Here is a 14,026-nt window from a genome sequence, read left to right on the forward strand (position 1 = left end):
AAGGCCACACCCACTCCAACAAAGCCAAATCTCCTAATAGTGCCACTTTGTATAAGATGATGGGGGCCAATTACATTCAAACTGCCACATTCCACTCTCTGACTCCCATAAGCTTGTAACAATATCATAATGCAAAATGCATTTAGTCCAACTTTAAAAGTCCCCATAGTCTGTCACAGTCTCAACAATGTTTTAATGTCCAAAGTTCGAAGTCTCTTCTGAGATTCATATCTTAACTGTAACCCCCTGGAAAAAAATCAGAATTAAAAAGCAGATTACACACTTCCAACATACAATGGCACAGGATAGATACTGCCATTCTGAAATGCAGGGAAGGGAGCACAGTGAGGAAATACTGGACCAAAGCAAGACCAAAAACCAGCTGGGCAAACTCCAAACTCTGCATCTCCATTTCTGATGTCAAAATGCTCTTTAGATCTCCAGTTCTGTACAGGTTTGTTGACTGCAACATACTTCTTTCCCTTAGACTGGTTCCACTCCCTGTTAGCAGCTCTCCTCGGCAGGTATCCCATGACTCTGGCATCTCTAACATCTTGTGTTCTCCAAGGCAATCCATGCTTCAACTTTACAGCTTCATGCAATGGACTCTCTACTAGGCCTTCATTCAGGGACACCCCTGACACATGCCTGACCTCAGTAGCTCTATTACATAACTTCTTTCTTCTATCCTCAACTCTAAACCCAGAACCACATGGCTGAAGCTGCCAAGTTCTGCTGTTTTCTGGGGCTGGAACATGGCCCCCTTGTTCAATTACATCTTCACCAGCTTTCTGTCTTTCACTGCCTGAGATCAGCTATCCTAAAACTTGCTTTGTAGACCATGCTGGCCTCAAACTCAGAGACCCACCAGCCTCTGCCTTCCCAGTGTGGGGATTAAAGGTGTGCCCCACCACACCCAGCTCTAAGTTTTCCTTTAGTTTCTTTTCACAAGTTGGAAATTTAGCTGGGTGGGATCTTGCCCAGAGGTCACCACTCACTTTATTCCATTTCTTAATCTGCTTATCTCCTTGAACACAGAATTTAGCTTCATTCCACTTCTTGGTGCTTTTTCTCCTCAAAATTTACTTTTTGTAATTTACCCTGCTCAGCTTGCTCCTTTTCATTATAAATCTTCATTAGAGTTACCAATAATATCCACATGACAGAGTCTATATTAGGCTGTTTTGAGATTTTTTTTTTCTGCCAATGGAATTAATCCAAAATTCTTCACTTTAGCCTCAGGCAGACTCTTCAGACAAGGGCAAAAGGCAGTCACTTTCTTCACCAAAATGTCACAAGAATGATCTCTAGGCAACATACTAAAATTCTTCTTCTCTGAAATCTCTTGAGTGAGCCTGCAAAAAGTCAAATAACTCTCTCTTCCATGCTCCTACTAATATGGTTCATTAAGCAGTGCTTAAAGCATTCCACTGCTTTCCAAACTCAAAGTATCAAAGTCCAAATTCCTCCAAATGAAAACATGGTCAGGGCTATCACAGCAATACCCCAGTCCCTGGTACCAACTTCTGGTACCAAAATCTGTATTAGTCAGGATATAGATGTATATACGGAGAGAGAGAATTTATTCCCATATGGGAATTTATTTAAATGACTTTTTTGCTTATTTTTTTTGTTTGTTTGTTTTTAATTTATTTTTTAATTACACTCATGATATTCATTAATTATACTCATGATATTAATTACATTTGTGATATTCATTGATTACATTCACAATATTCATTCAATAATTATATTTATGATATTCATTAATTACACTAATTGTATAGATTTATTACATTCACGATATTATGTCCTGATACTACTGTCCATTTGTGGGGTTTTTCCATCAGACAAAACAGAGATTCTGTACTTGGGAAATCATTGCTCTATATTCCTTTCTTCTCCATCTTGAGATAACATCTAATCTTTCTGTCTCTATGAATTTGTATAATTCATAGAGTCCAACAATGCAGTCCAACAATGGCTAGTTGTGAATGGAAAGTCCAAGAATCCAGTAGCTGCTCAGTCCCCCGAGGCTGGATGTCTCAGCTGGTCTGCTGTATGTGCTGGAGTCCCAGGGAAGTGGGCTCCAGTGCCAGTGAAGGAACGGATGGGCTGACAAGGTGAGGGCGAGCAGGCAGAGTCAAACCCTCCCTTCTCCCATTGTCCTTATGAAGGCTTCCAGCAGAAGGTGTGACCCAGATTAAAGGTGTGCCTTCCAGCCTCAAGGTCTGGATTAAAGACATGTGGCTTCTTGCCTCAAGATCCGGATCCCAAGTGTGCCCTCCATTTCTGGATTGTAGTTCATTCCAGATATAGTCAAGTTGACAAGCATCTTACATACTTCATCTGATCATCTCAGTTGTAGGTTCACACTGCTGCCCATCTTAGTGAAGTTCATTTCAAATCCACCCAGCCTGAAACTGCAGTTTGTAAGTGCTGTGGGACATTTTAGTCCAGCTTGACACTCCACCATGTGTGGGCAGAGAATGCTGGAGACCAGGGCTGGCCCAGGAACATGCCAATGGACATGGAGGGAAGTAGATGGCCTGAGCAGCAGGTACAGCACACCTTCTTCAATTACATTTGACTAATTGATAGGAAAAGCTCAAGTCATACTAGCTACGGGTGGGCCTGGGGTGGGGTCACTCACTGTTCGTTTTTACAATATTCATTTGGCCCAGCCACTCAACTGGAAAAAAATCACCCTCAGGACATAATCAAGTATTATTCAAAACAGTGGTAGGATTGTAGAAGTTAAGGCTTCTGGATAAATACGAATTAGTTTTAATAACTTTTCTGTAAGAGGCTGGCTATGAAAAGAAAGCACACTCCACCTTGTGTCCTACATATTCTGACTTTGTTTTGCAAATGTTTTCTGGTTTCCATGGCAATCCCTAGAGATGTCTGTGTAAAAGGAAACTGGGAACTTTTTTTTTTTTTAAAGAAAAGATTAGTGTGTTCTTTTTATCATGGGAAGCTCATTCTGTGCTGACAAATTACATTCTGACAGCTAGCCTGTGATCCAAGACAGGCTTGCCAGAGACCGAATAACACGGAATTTCTAGGAGCCGGCAGTGTACATTTATAGTTTCATGTGTAAGTGGTCGCTTTCATTGAATTCGAGAGATAAACGGAAGTGCTAAATACTTGGAACACTTTTCCGATAATTCAGAAGTACATTCATACTTGGAATAGCTGACAGATGTTGGTGTGGTGGTCGTGGCATGGACATGGCTTCAGAGCCACTCACTAAGCTGTGCGAGCTTCGGCAAGACACAAAGCTCTTTCAGCCTCAGTTTCCCCAATAAATTAAGAACTGGAAACGGTGCGTGGAGGGCCAGGGAGACAGCTAAGTGGGGAAGGGAGCTGCTGCCAACACTGGGGACCCGAGGTTGATCCCCAGGATCCACATGGTGTACTTCGGCACATATGTGTGTTTTGGTATGTGCATGCACATGTACAAATACACACACATAAATGAATTAGGGAATAAATGATGTAATTTTTTAAAATGTCTACTAGATGGTGTGACTACGATCACTGATTTATCAAAGAAAAATACAGGCTAACACAGAAAAGATGAGCTCATTAAGCAGATATTAATGGATTAACACTAGAACTGGACTGTGTGGGGCTTCAGGCCTTCATGAGATTATTAGTCAATAAATCCCCCAGCAAGCAATAGGAAAAAGACTGGTGAGCCTGTGAGTGGGAACCTGGCAGGTACATTTCACAAAGGACATTTCTTAAATCTTTTTAAAATGGTCAGAAATCCTGTATAGAGTCAACTAAAATAAGTGTGTGTGTGTGTGTATGTATAGTGTGTGTAGTGTATGTGTGTGTATGTAAGGTATGTGTGTGTGTATGGTGTGTGTTTATGGTATGTGTGTATAGTGTATGTGTTTGGTGTGTGTGTATGGTATGTATGTATCTATAGTGTGTGTATTTATGTATATATGGTGTGTATATGTGGTATATGTGTATAGTGTGTGTGTATGGTGTGTATATATGGTATGTATTGTGTGTGTGTGCATGTAGGGTGTGTGTGTACAGTGTGTGTAAGTGTGTGTGTGTGTGTGTATGTATAGTGTGTGTAGTGTATGTGTGTGTATGTAAGGTATGTGTGTGTTTATGATATGTATGTGTGTATAGTGTATGTGTTTGGTGTGTGTGTATGGTATGTATGTATCTATAGTGTGTGTATGTATGTATATATGGTGTGTATATGTGGTATATGTGTATAGTGTGTGTGTATGGTGTGTATATATGGTATGTATTGTGTGTGTGTGCATGTAGGGTGTGTGTGTGTACAGTGTATGTATGCACAGTGTGTGTGTATAGTGTGTGTGTATGATGTGTGTGTGTGTGTGTGTGTGTGTGTGTGTGTGTGTATTGAGGCCCAAAGCTGATGCCGAATGCAATCCCCAGTCACTCCTCATTTCCTAAGTTAGTATTCTTACTAAACCCTGCTCATCAGTTCCCCCAATTCCAGCTACTGAAGCTAGACAGCTCGCTCTGGAGATCCTGCCTCCACCTCCCGAGTGCTGGCCTACAGGCGGCCTTTCCACAGGTTCTCGGGACCTGAACTCCCTTCTCACACTTGCATGGCAGGTGCTTCCCCTCCTGAGCTGCCTCCCCAGCCCCACAGGGAGCTAAATTTAATGCATAACTCGGAAGTAACAAATGGTCAAGCTTTCCAACTCTGAGAGACTGCGGTGAAGAGGGTCAGAGCTTTTCCAGAACTCACTGAAGACAGGGCAACACCGCCCCAAGCAGAGTCACCCTCGAGGAAGGCCAGACTCTGGGCCGGCTCGTCTCTCCGCGGCTTCTGCACTCTGCATCCCCCGGCTCGCTGTCATTAAACCTGCATACAGACCTCATATTCCTCACGTCTTTCCTCATCCAGATGCACTGTTTGTAATCTGCCTTTAGTCCATCAGCTTTAGTTATTGGAAACAGTAAGAGTGACCCAGATGACCTCATGGCGAAAACACTGAAGCATTGAACACAAACCGGAACAGGAAACAGAGTGAGATACTCAGAGATGAACACCTAGGTGAACTTTCTTCCAGTGAAAGAATCAATTCAGAAGTCCTTAAATGCATATGTCACTTGAACTCAGCCTACATAAGGTGACGAGTGTATTTGAAACAATCCCGTCAGTGAATAACTGGCTGGGAGACGGCTCCGTGTGTGGTGGTTTGGATGAAAATGGCTCGTATATTGGAATGCTTAGTCACCAGTTGGTAGAACTGTTTGGGAAGGATTTGGCCTGCCTCATGATTGTTGTTTCAGACATGAGCTCTCAGCTAACTGCTCCAGCGCCATGCCTAACTGCCTGCTCCCATGCTCCCCACCATGATAGTCATGGACTCCAGCCCTCTGAAACCATGAGCCCCAAAGGAAATGCTTTCTTTTGTAAGTTGCCTTGGTGCTTTGGCATTGCAATAGAAAAGGAACTAAGACAACAGGTAAAGCGCTTGTCTCACAAGTGTGAGGGGCAGAGTTCAGTCCCCCAATACCCACAAAAATGTTGGGCAGGTAGGGGCAGCTTGCCTACACTCTGAGCACTCAGAAGGTGGAGACAGGGACCTCTGAACCAACCTAGTTATCCAAACTGGCCAAATGGTGAGCTCTGGCTTCAGGTGAGAGCTCCTGCCTCAGTACACAACTATATATAATTAGATAGAGACCTAATATCAACCTCTGGCCTCCATCTGTGTGTGTGAGCACATACACACGCACACCACACCACACCACACACACACACACACACACACACACACACACACACACACACACACCCAAATTAGTAGAAAAATGTCAAAATACTAAGGGCCCCATTCCTAAGGGTAATAAGATGTCAACAGCATGCTTCCAGGGTCTGAGTCTGGGTCTATCACTTCCATGTCTCAGAAGAGTGCATTCCAGAGGTGGGCACCCAGCAGAAAACACATCATTCAATGGAGACTTTCTCTGACTAGCTAGATTCCCACCTTCCAATCGCCATCAGCAACACTATTAAATATGATGTCTGAAAGGATGATTTACAAGAAAGTCCCAGGGCTGGAGAGATGGCTCAGTGGTTAAGAGCACTGGCTGTTCCTCCAGAGGACCTGGGTTTGATTCCCAGCACCCACAGGGCAGCTCATAACCATCTGTAACTCCAGCTCCAGGGGATTTGGCTTCCCTGGGCACCAGGTGTGCACAAGGTGCACAGACACACAGCAGGCAAAAGAGTCATACACATAGAACAGTTTTTATAAAAATGAAAAAGAAAGTCACTATGATAGCTGTAAGTGCCCAGAAGAGACTTGTTTCCACACCACCACCACCAACTGCACCACCACCACCACCACCATCACCACCACCATCACCACCTTTTACACTATATCCACTCCTTTCAGTTAGGTGTGACTGAATGGTGCCTCATGACCCTCCAACCCTCACCAGTAACTGGTCAAGGTTTGGGTCAATCCTGGCTGCTGCCTAGGGGTCTCAGACAAAACAAAGAAACCCAGTTGAATCTGAACATCAGATAAGCAAAGGATGCTTTTTAGTATAAGTGTGTCCAAATACGCCCTGGAACATATGACACCCAACTTCCTGTGTTTCATGGGATTTCCTGAGTGTTTTACAAATACATGGAGACATAAACACATGCCACTAGACTGACAGTCTGAGTAGGAAGAATGAACTGTGCCTTATGGTTTTTAATTTCAAAATTATGTATCTTAATTAAGATGTTTTATGGGTTGTCATTGATTAGATACAAAACAATCTATTAAATTGAAAAACAGAAAGGTAAAAAGACAGACAACGTGACAAAGTAGAAAGCAGAGGGCCGGGAACAAGGAGGTCCAGGTGTCTGACCCTGCTCACTGAACCTGACCTTCAACAGACGGCTGTGGAGGAGGGGATTCCCACAATGTGAAGGGAAACTAGAGACCTTTAAATGTAGTGTATTTTCCAGCTTCCTATCTTACACCAAAATAAAGAACGGACACTTCAAGAGTGGCAGTGGGGTGCAGTAGATCCCAGCAAAAAGGAACTAGGCAGGAAGGATTTGTTTTAACTCACAATCACAGGTCACATCCATCACCATGGGAAAGTCACGGTGGCAGGATGAGCTTGAGATGGCTGGTCACATCATACTCAGTCAAGAGCAAGGAGAAACAACTGCTCATATGCTCCTGTTTGCTTGTGCTCAGCCTAGGGAATGGTGCCCCCCACAGGGGGCTGGGTCTTCCCCTACTGGGGCCATAGGCAAACCCAATGCAGAAAACCCCTCACTGGGACTCTCTTCTGAAGTGATTCTACGCTGTTTCAAATTGACAATTAAAACTAACCACCACACTAGGTGACCCAGGGAAGATCTCATTTCTATGGATCCAAGTTTCTTAGTTTGCAACATGAGATTTGAACAATATCATTTTGAAGGTCTTTGCAGCCTCCAGATTCTACTGTGTCTGACAATTTTAGAAAAGTCACTTGAGGAGTGATGCCTGTTACCTCTGCAATCATCCTGTTGGTGTCCCCCAAGAAGAGCAAGTTTAAAGCTTCCTCCTCGGTTGTTGCCTGATGAAGAGACAGGTTTTTCAGGTGAATGTTCTGATCAGGATCCTCCAATGTTGTCACTTTCCTGGGGGGAAAAGAAAGTGAGAGAACAAGGTGCTGCAGAGAAGAATTGGAAATGTTGCAGCAATCACATTTTTCACAACCATGTAGTACAAACAAAACACAGGCGACACCAGACACCTCTGAATTAGCATTCAAAACTGACCCCCCAACAGTGCTTTCAAATAGCCCTGAGCTGGAAAAAATATATCAACCACCCAATTGAGAGCTGCCCATCACTACAATCTCCAGGTCACTAAATTACCTTAAAACACATGTTTTATTGAGTTAAATAGAAAGCTGTTAACTTTCTACCTCTGTATCAAGAAATGAAATGATACCATTTCTGGGGGTGGTGGTGGTCATAATCCAGATCTTCTCATTTGGTCTTATCATGCCCGATGTACCTGACATCCTAAAGCACAGTCAGCTTGCCCAGGGTGAAAACCGGGGCGGCCATCATCCCTCTTGGAGGGATTCTCTTGGATTTTTCTCATCAAGACATGAAAACCATTGTCAAAAAGTTTATAATAAAGATGAGCTTGTCCACCAAATCCATTTCTAGGTCCTAGTCTCTTTCCTTCTATGACATCTTCCACCAGAGGTTTAGCTGTGGAATCATATCTCCTACTATAGCTACCTTAGCGTGTCCCAGAGTCAGCCTGTTCCCTTCCCGCCCTGCTCCCAGAGAGAGCAGTTAACATTCTCTCCGGGGCCTTTCCGGGCTTCTTACAGCAAACACAGTTTAGAAAACTTCCAATTCTGCTCTAAAGACCTGCAGATTGGATTCTTTCGAGTGGCTAGGAGTTCCCTTCCAAGAGAATGCATCATTCACAGGGTCTGCCAAAGGCCATCTCTGTGTGAGTTTCACTTGCTCCAAACTTTATAATTCGTGGCATTGAGGAAAGGCTGGTACCATCTGGGATACTTCCTCTTTAAAGGAAAAGCAAGTGGGCATGCCATTTCCTCTCCATAAAACCGTACTTACTGGGGACAAGGTTGAGAAACATACCCCACATAGGGCTGAGCAGTAAAATTTTTTGTTCTTGGCACTTTGGCCAATTATACATCTATGCACCAACTGCTAGCCACTGCAAAAAGATGGGTACCCATAGATCCGAGAGAATGCCCACATTTATGGGTATCAACACGAATGTTCAAAAGTCAATTTCACAGCATGGCCATTTAGCAAATTAACAACATAGTACCAGGCAGGAATTTCCCTCCTAAGGAACAGGCCTCAAGTCCAATCAGAAAGTGTTTAGATAGCCATAACTGTCATGCCACTATTGCATCAGTGGGCACATCTTGTCTAGCAGGTTGGCATTGTGTCATGAGGGGTCCAGCCCTGAGTAAGGTCACTGAAGACTTATACCCCAAGAGCCCACAGAGTACCTTTAGACATTATGGAAACTAGTGAGCAGGGAGGAAGTTTCCTAGTCAGTTGGAGGCTGGTTTCTCTACGTTCTGCAGGCAAAGTGTGTGATGTAATCAGCAATAGGGTCTTCACATCCAAGAGGGCACACACAGCACTAATGAGACTTAGTGGGTTATAAAAAAAAAAGAAGACATGAAGTTTGGAGGGTGACACACTGAGGAAAAAATGGAGGAGGTGAGGAAGGAAATCCAGGATGTAGTTTACATTCTATAGATGTATGAAATTCTCAAGAATAAAAAAAAGTTATTTTTTAAATAAAATATATGAATGAGGAAGAGACTTATTTAGGATAAGGTTACCTTTTAAATGAAGATTTTTTAAATACTATAATTAATGTTTTTCTATTTTGCAAGGAAATTTCTGGCCTTTTTGTATGTAATTTGTGGGCACTTAAAATACTAGCAGTGAGAAACTGTAACTTGCCCAGCACATCTGCTGGCAGTGTGTCCCTGGAGGTGGACTCCAGTCCTGCAGACGACTCCACTCCCTTCCATCCCCTCCAACAACACCCACAAGATGGAAAAACTCCCTTCCTTTAGAGAAAAAAAATGCAATTTTTTTATTTTTTAAATATGACTTACAAGTGAGCTTATTAAAAATGCTTGGAAGGTCTGAAGGCTCTTATAATTGACATAGATGAGGGGCGTTATAATTGACATAGATGAGGGGCGTTATAATCGACATAGATGAGGGGCGTTATAATCGACATAGATGAGGGGCATTATAATTGACATAGATGAGGGGTGTTGTGATTGACATAGATGAGTGGTGTTATAATTGACATAGATGAGGGGTGTTGTGATTGACATAGATGAGGGGTGTTATAATTGACATAGATGAGTTATGTTCTATTTTGAGCAGACTCCTTTATGCCTTAGATTTCGCCTCTGACCAGCTCAATATACTTTGGCTAAGTTTAATCTCTAGGGACACAGAATACAAGATTCTCTCTAAATTCCAGATTTCACCAGGAAGATGAGAGACATTAAGTAATATTTGAAGATGAAGTCAGAAAATAAGTGATGAGATGGTATACTCTTTAAAGTGAAAAGTGAGAGAATCAAGCAGTTAGCATGAGTAAAGCAGTTCTCCATCTCTAAGGTGCTTGCCTATAATGAAAGAAGGATGAACGTGGAGATTGGAAACACTCCTTCCCTGCAAGAAACCAAGAAGGGGGTGTCAGAGAAAGGGAGGCAATAAAAACTCACCTTGACTCTCGCCATAACCAGATCCTAGCCCTTGCTCTTACCACAGCCCTAACAACAGCCCTGAATACCCACAGCATTAACCCTAATCCTAGCCCTAACTCTAGCCCTAAACCTCCTGTCCATAGCCACGAGGAGCAGGGGCCACACCCATTGAACATCGCCTTATCCCCAGGGCATCTGCACTGTCTCATTTAACCCAGCAGTTCTCACAGGGGTTTCTGATTTGAATAGTCCTGGTGCTATGTGTATATCAGATTTCGCAAAGCTCTAGGTAACTGGTGTATGGACCAGTGTTGAAAACTTTGGACCCCGGTCCCTTAAAGGTGGGCACAGACTGAGGCTGATTGGGGTCCCTGGTCTTTACTTCCCAGCCAGTTCCATCTCAGCTCCAAGGGGAAAGTTACTGATCTCTGACCATGGCTGGGCACGGGGACAAGCCACACCCATGCATGGGCAAAGCAACTGAACTGTTGAAGAGCCCAACCATCTGAGGCAGGCAAGCATGAAATAATCTGCCATGGGACCCCCATTTATTTTTAGGCTATGCACATCCCCTTTTTGTAATAATGCACTTGGAGCCTAGTTCCTTCACCTGCACACACACCTCTGTGCACACACACCTCTGTGCACACACACCTCTCCCCTGACAATACACCTAGCAACCTCGGAATCCCAACAGCTCACCTGGAATCCAGCTACATGTCCTCCCATCTGAACAGTAATATAAGCTTCCCCACCCCTGGATATTAGCAGAGTTAGAGAGTGTACCCAAGTGTATCTAGGTGTGAAGGAAAAAAGGGCTGATCTTGCCTGACTGATTTGGGGTGTGGGTAAAACAAAAGGCAAAACTGCTTCTTCCAGTCACCTTTTGGGGAGCATCCTCACTTTACCATCTTATTCCTATATACAATACAGCACGTATATGATTAAAAACCTGGCGGTGGTGGTGCACACCTTTAATCGAGAGGCAGAGGCAGGCGGATATCTGTGAGTTCGAGGCCAGCCTGGTCTATAGAGTAAGATCCAGGACAGGCACCAAAAACTACACAGAGAAACCCTGTCTTGAAAAACACAAACAAACAAACAAACAAACAAAAAACAAACAAACAAACAAAAAACTGGATGCATTCTAGAAAAGTATTGCACAATAAGGAAAATGATTATATAACCTAATCTGTCAATCAAAATAGAGACCCACCTTCATTATACTCCTATATCTCCTCTTTCTTCTCTTGAGCCTCAGAAAGGGAAGCCCCAAACAGGAACGCGGCCTACTATATGTCTTGACAGTGGCCCTCTACAACCTGCCTTCCTGCTTTACTAAGAACAAAGTCCCCTTGCTTCTAAAGCAAATCCGAGTGAGCCCTAATTTTCAATTCTTTGGGTAAAAAGCCAAGAACCTGAAATGCCCAGACCCTGATCATCAGTAATACATTCTTCCATAGGAAGTTTCTACTGGTCATGTAGCCAGTAGGTAACGCCCCCTCCCTCCCTCCCTCCCTCCCTCCCTCCCTCCCTCCCTCCCTCCCTCCAATTAGGGTCTCTTTTGCCATTTCTCCACTGAATTTCTCCTGGCTTCTGCTCCATCGCTTGGACAAGAGGCTCACAGTCTCCCTGGAGCTCTCACCACCAGCCTGTCAGCCCCAGGCCCTCTCAGGCTCTAGAAGCCCTGTCCTGGCTCCTGCCCTGGCTACTCCCTCTTACCCAGGATGCTCACCAGAAAGGAAATGAGAATGTTCTCAACTCTCCTACTGTTGGTATTATTGTAAAGGGGAGATTTGGGGAAATAAAGATCAGTGGTAAATGTTTCTCACCAAGATGTTTCCTTCCCCAGTTCCCCCCCCCCTCCTTCTCATACCACAGCCATTATTTCCTCAGACTTCCGCTCATTCCTTGGTTCTGACTACAATTTTTACAGGCTTGCGAGAGGACTGTATTAATGTTTCTTAAATAAACGTTCTACTTCCAGGATGGAAACCCACCAGACTATTTATTTGATTGCTTTGAGTGGGCCTGTGAATAGTTTCCCTACAAAATGTTTCTAAAATGTTTAGATTTCAAGCAAAACTCACTGATCATTCTGAGTTGGACACCTAAGTGGAAAAGTTCTGCTAAGTGTACCCAGCCTGCTTAATGATGGGGAAGCAACAAGCTTTGTGTTTTCTCTATAAACAGAATCTTCCATTTGGCTACTCAGTAGGAATTTGCAGGCTCACTGTAACTTACTGGAAGGCCTGTGAAGAGCAATAGCCAAGTTCTGGCTTTCAATAATGGAAGCCATCAATGAAAGAGCTGTCCCTGCCCCACACCCTCCCCACCTCCACAGCATTCCAGCACCATCCACATGCTTGACAGGATTTCCCAGAAGTTACTGCCATGAATATAGATCCTCGTTTTCATGTTATAGACAAGGGCTACCACGTGATTTCTTCTTCTTCTTTTTAATGCTGGCTTGCGTGTGTCCCGTTCAGTCACGCGTGCTGTGCACTGCACACTGGCACTGTGGCCAAGGGGTGCACTACCATCCTGACTTTGCATATTTTCTTAGGTCAAGAGTCTATGAGAAAGCTGTGCAGTGTCGTTTCGCTAAGATTTCAATAGTGGATGCTGGAGTCTACTGACTCTTTTTGTTGTTTTTTTAAGATTTACTTTATGTGATGTGTTTGTGCCCAAAGAGGCCACAAGGGGGCATCGGATCCCCTAAAGCTGGAGTCAGAGACATTAGTGAGCCACCCAACAAGGGTGCTTGGAGCTGAATTCTGGTCCTCTGAGGGTAAGCCGACAGTCACTGAGCTGTCTCTCCAGCCTGTGATTCTTTTACAGTAATAGTCATGAAAAGTATCACCATCTTAAATAATATGCTTTCTATTTAGGAATACTAAAATTAACTAAAGCAAGGTGACCATTTCTGCACAGCTAAGACCAACAGCTATCCTGTTTTGCCTCGGGAGACACATTTAAACTCTAACGACGTTCCCATTATAGCATGTGACATGAGGTGCTTTCAAAAACAATTTCTATTTTCATTTTAAATTACTTAAATATAGAAACAGACTGAAGACATACATGTATATTTGTGTACATATCTATAAACATATGGATAGTTTAAAAAACAAACCTTTTATTTTAAGATAATTGTAGATTCATATCAGCTGCTAGGAATAATTTAAAAAAAAAAAACAGCCTACAAAATCTGGAGCCTAAATTTTTTCCTATGAGAACATCTTTTCTTTTAAAGACTTCAATTTTTTTTTCTTCTTTTTCTGGAGCTGAGGACCAAACCCAGGGCCTTGCGCTTGCTAGGCAAGCACTCTACCACTCTCTACCACTGAGCTAAATCCCCAACCCCTTAAAGACTTCAATTTTGATTTGTATTTGTGTCTGTGTGTTTGTATGCCACGTGTGTGCAGGCCCCTGCAGAGGCCAGAAGAGGGCACTGGATTCACTGGAGTTTCAGGTGGTTGTGAGCTGCCATGTCTGCAAGAGCAGTCAGCCCATGCTCTTAATCACCGAGCTGTCCCCTCCAGCCCCTCCGTTGAGAATGTCTAGGACGCCATTAACACATCCCGTGTGGGACAATGGGGCTGAGAGCGCCCATCATGCTGTGCTCCTGTGTGAATATGAAGATTCACCCTCTCAGCTTTGTACTGCCTGAGAACCTTGGTGTACACCCAGCAGAACGGTCTTCAACCACACCAGCTGTGTGTGCTGTTCTTACACAACCATCTGCACCCTCTGTCTGACAACTGTTTTCTACCGG

At 43.7% G+C, this 14,026-nt stretch overlaps 1 protein-coding gene across 1 annotated transcript in view; it reads right to left on the bottom strand.

The window, feature by feature from the left end:
* The window catches only part of Kif6 (kinesin family member 6), a 317,253-nt gene that overhangs the window by 233,004 nt on the left and 70,223 nt on the right, over positions 1 to 14,026 (bottom strand). The window contains exon 6 of the mRNA XM_028882504.2: positions 7,516 to 7,645. Coding sequence (XP_028738337.1) covers positions 7,516 to 7,645 — 130 coding nt within the window. The remainder of the gene's footprint in view (positions 1 to 7,515; positions 7,646 to 14,026) is intronic.

Source organism: Peromyscus leucopus, chromosome 16_21 (genome assembly GCF_004664715.2).
Source record: "Peromyscus leucopus breed LL Stock chromosome 16_21, UCI_PerLeu_2.1, whole genome shotgun sequence".
NCBI classification, from domain to species: Eukaryota; Metazoa; Chordata; class Mammalia; order Rodentia; family Cricetidae; genus Peromyscus; species Peromyscus leucopus.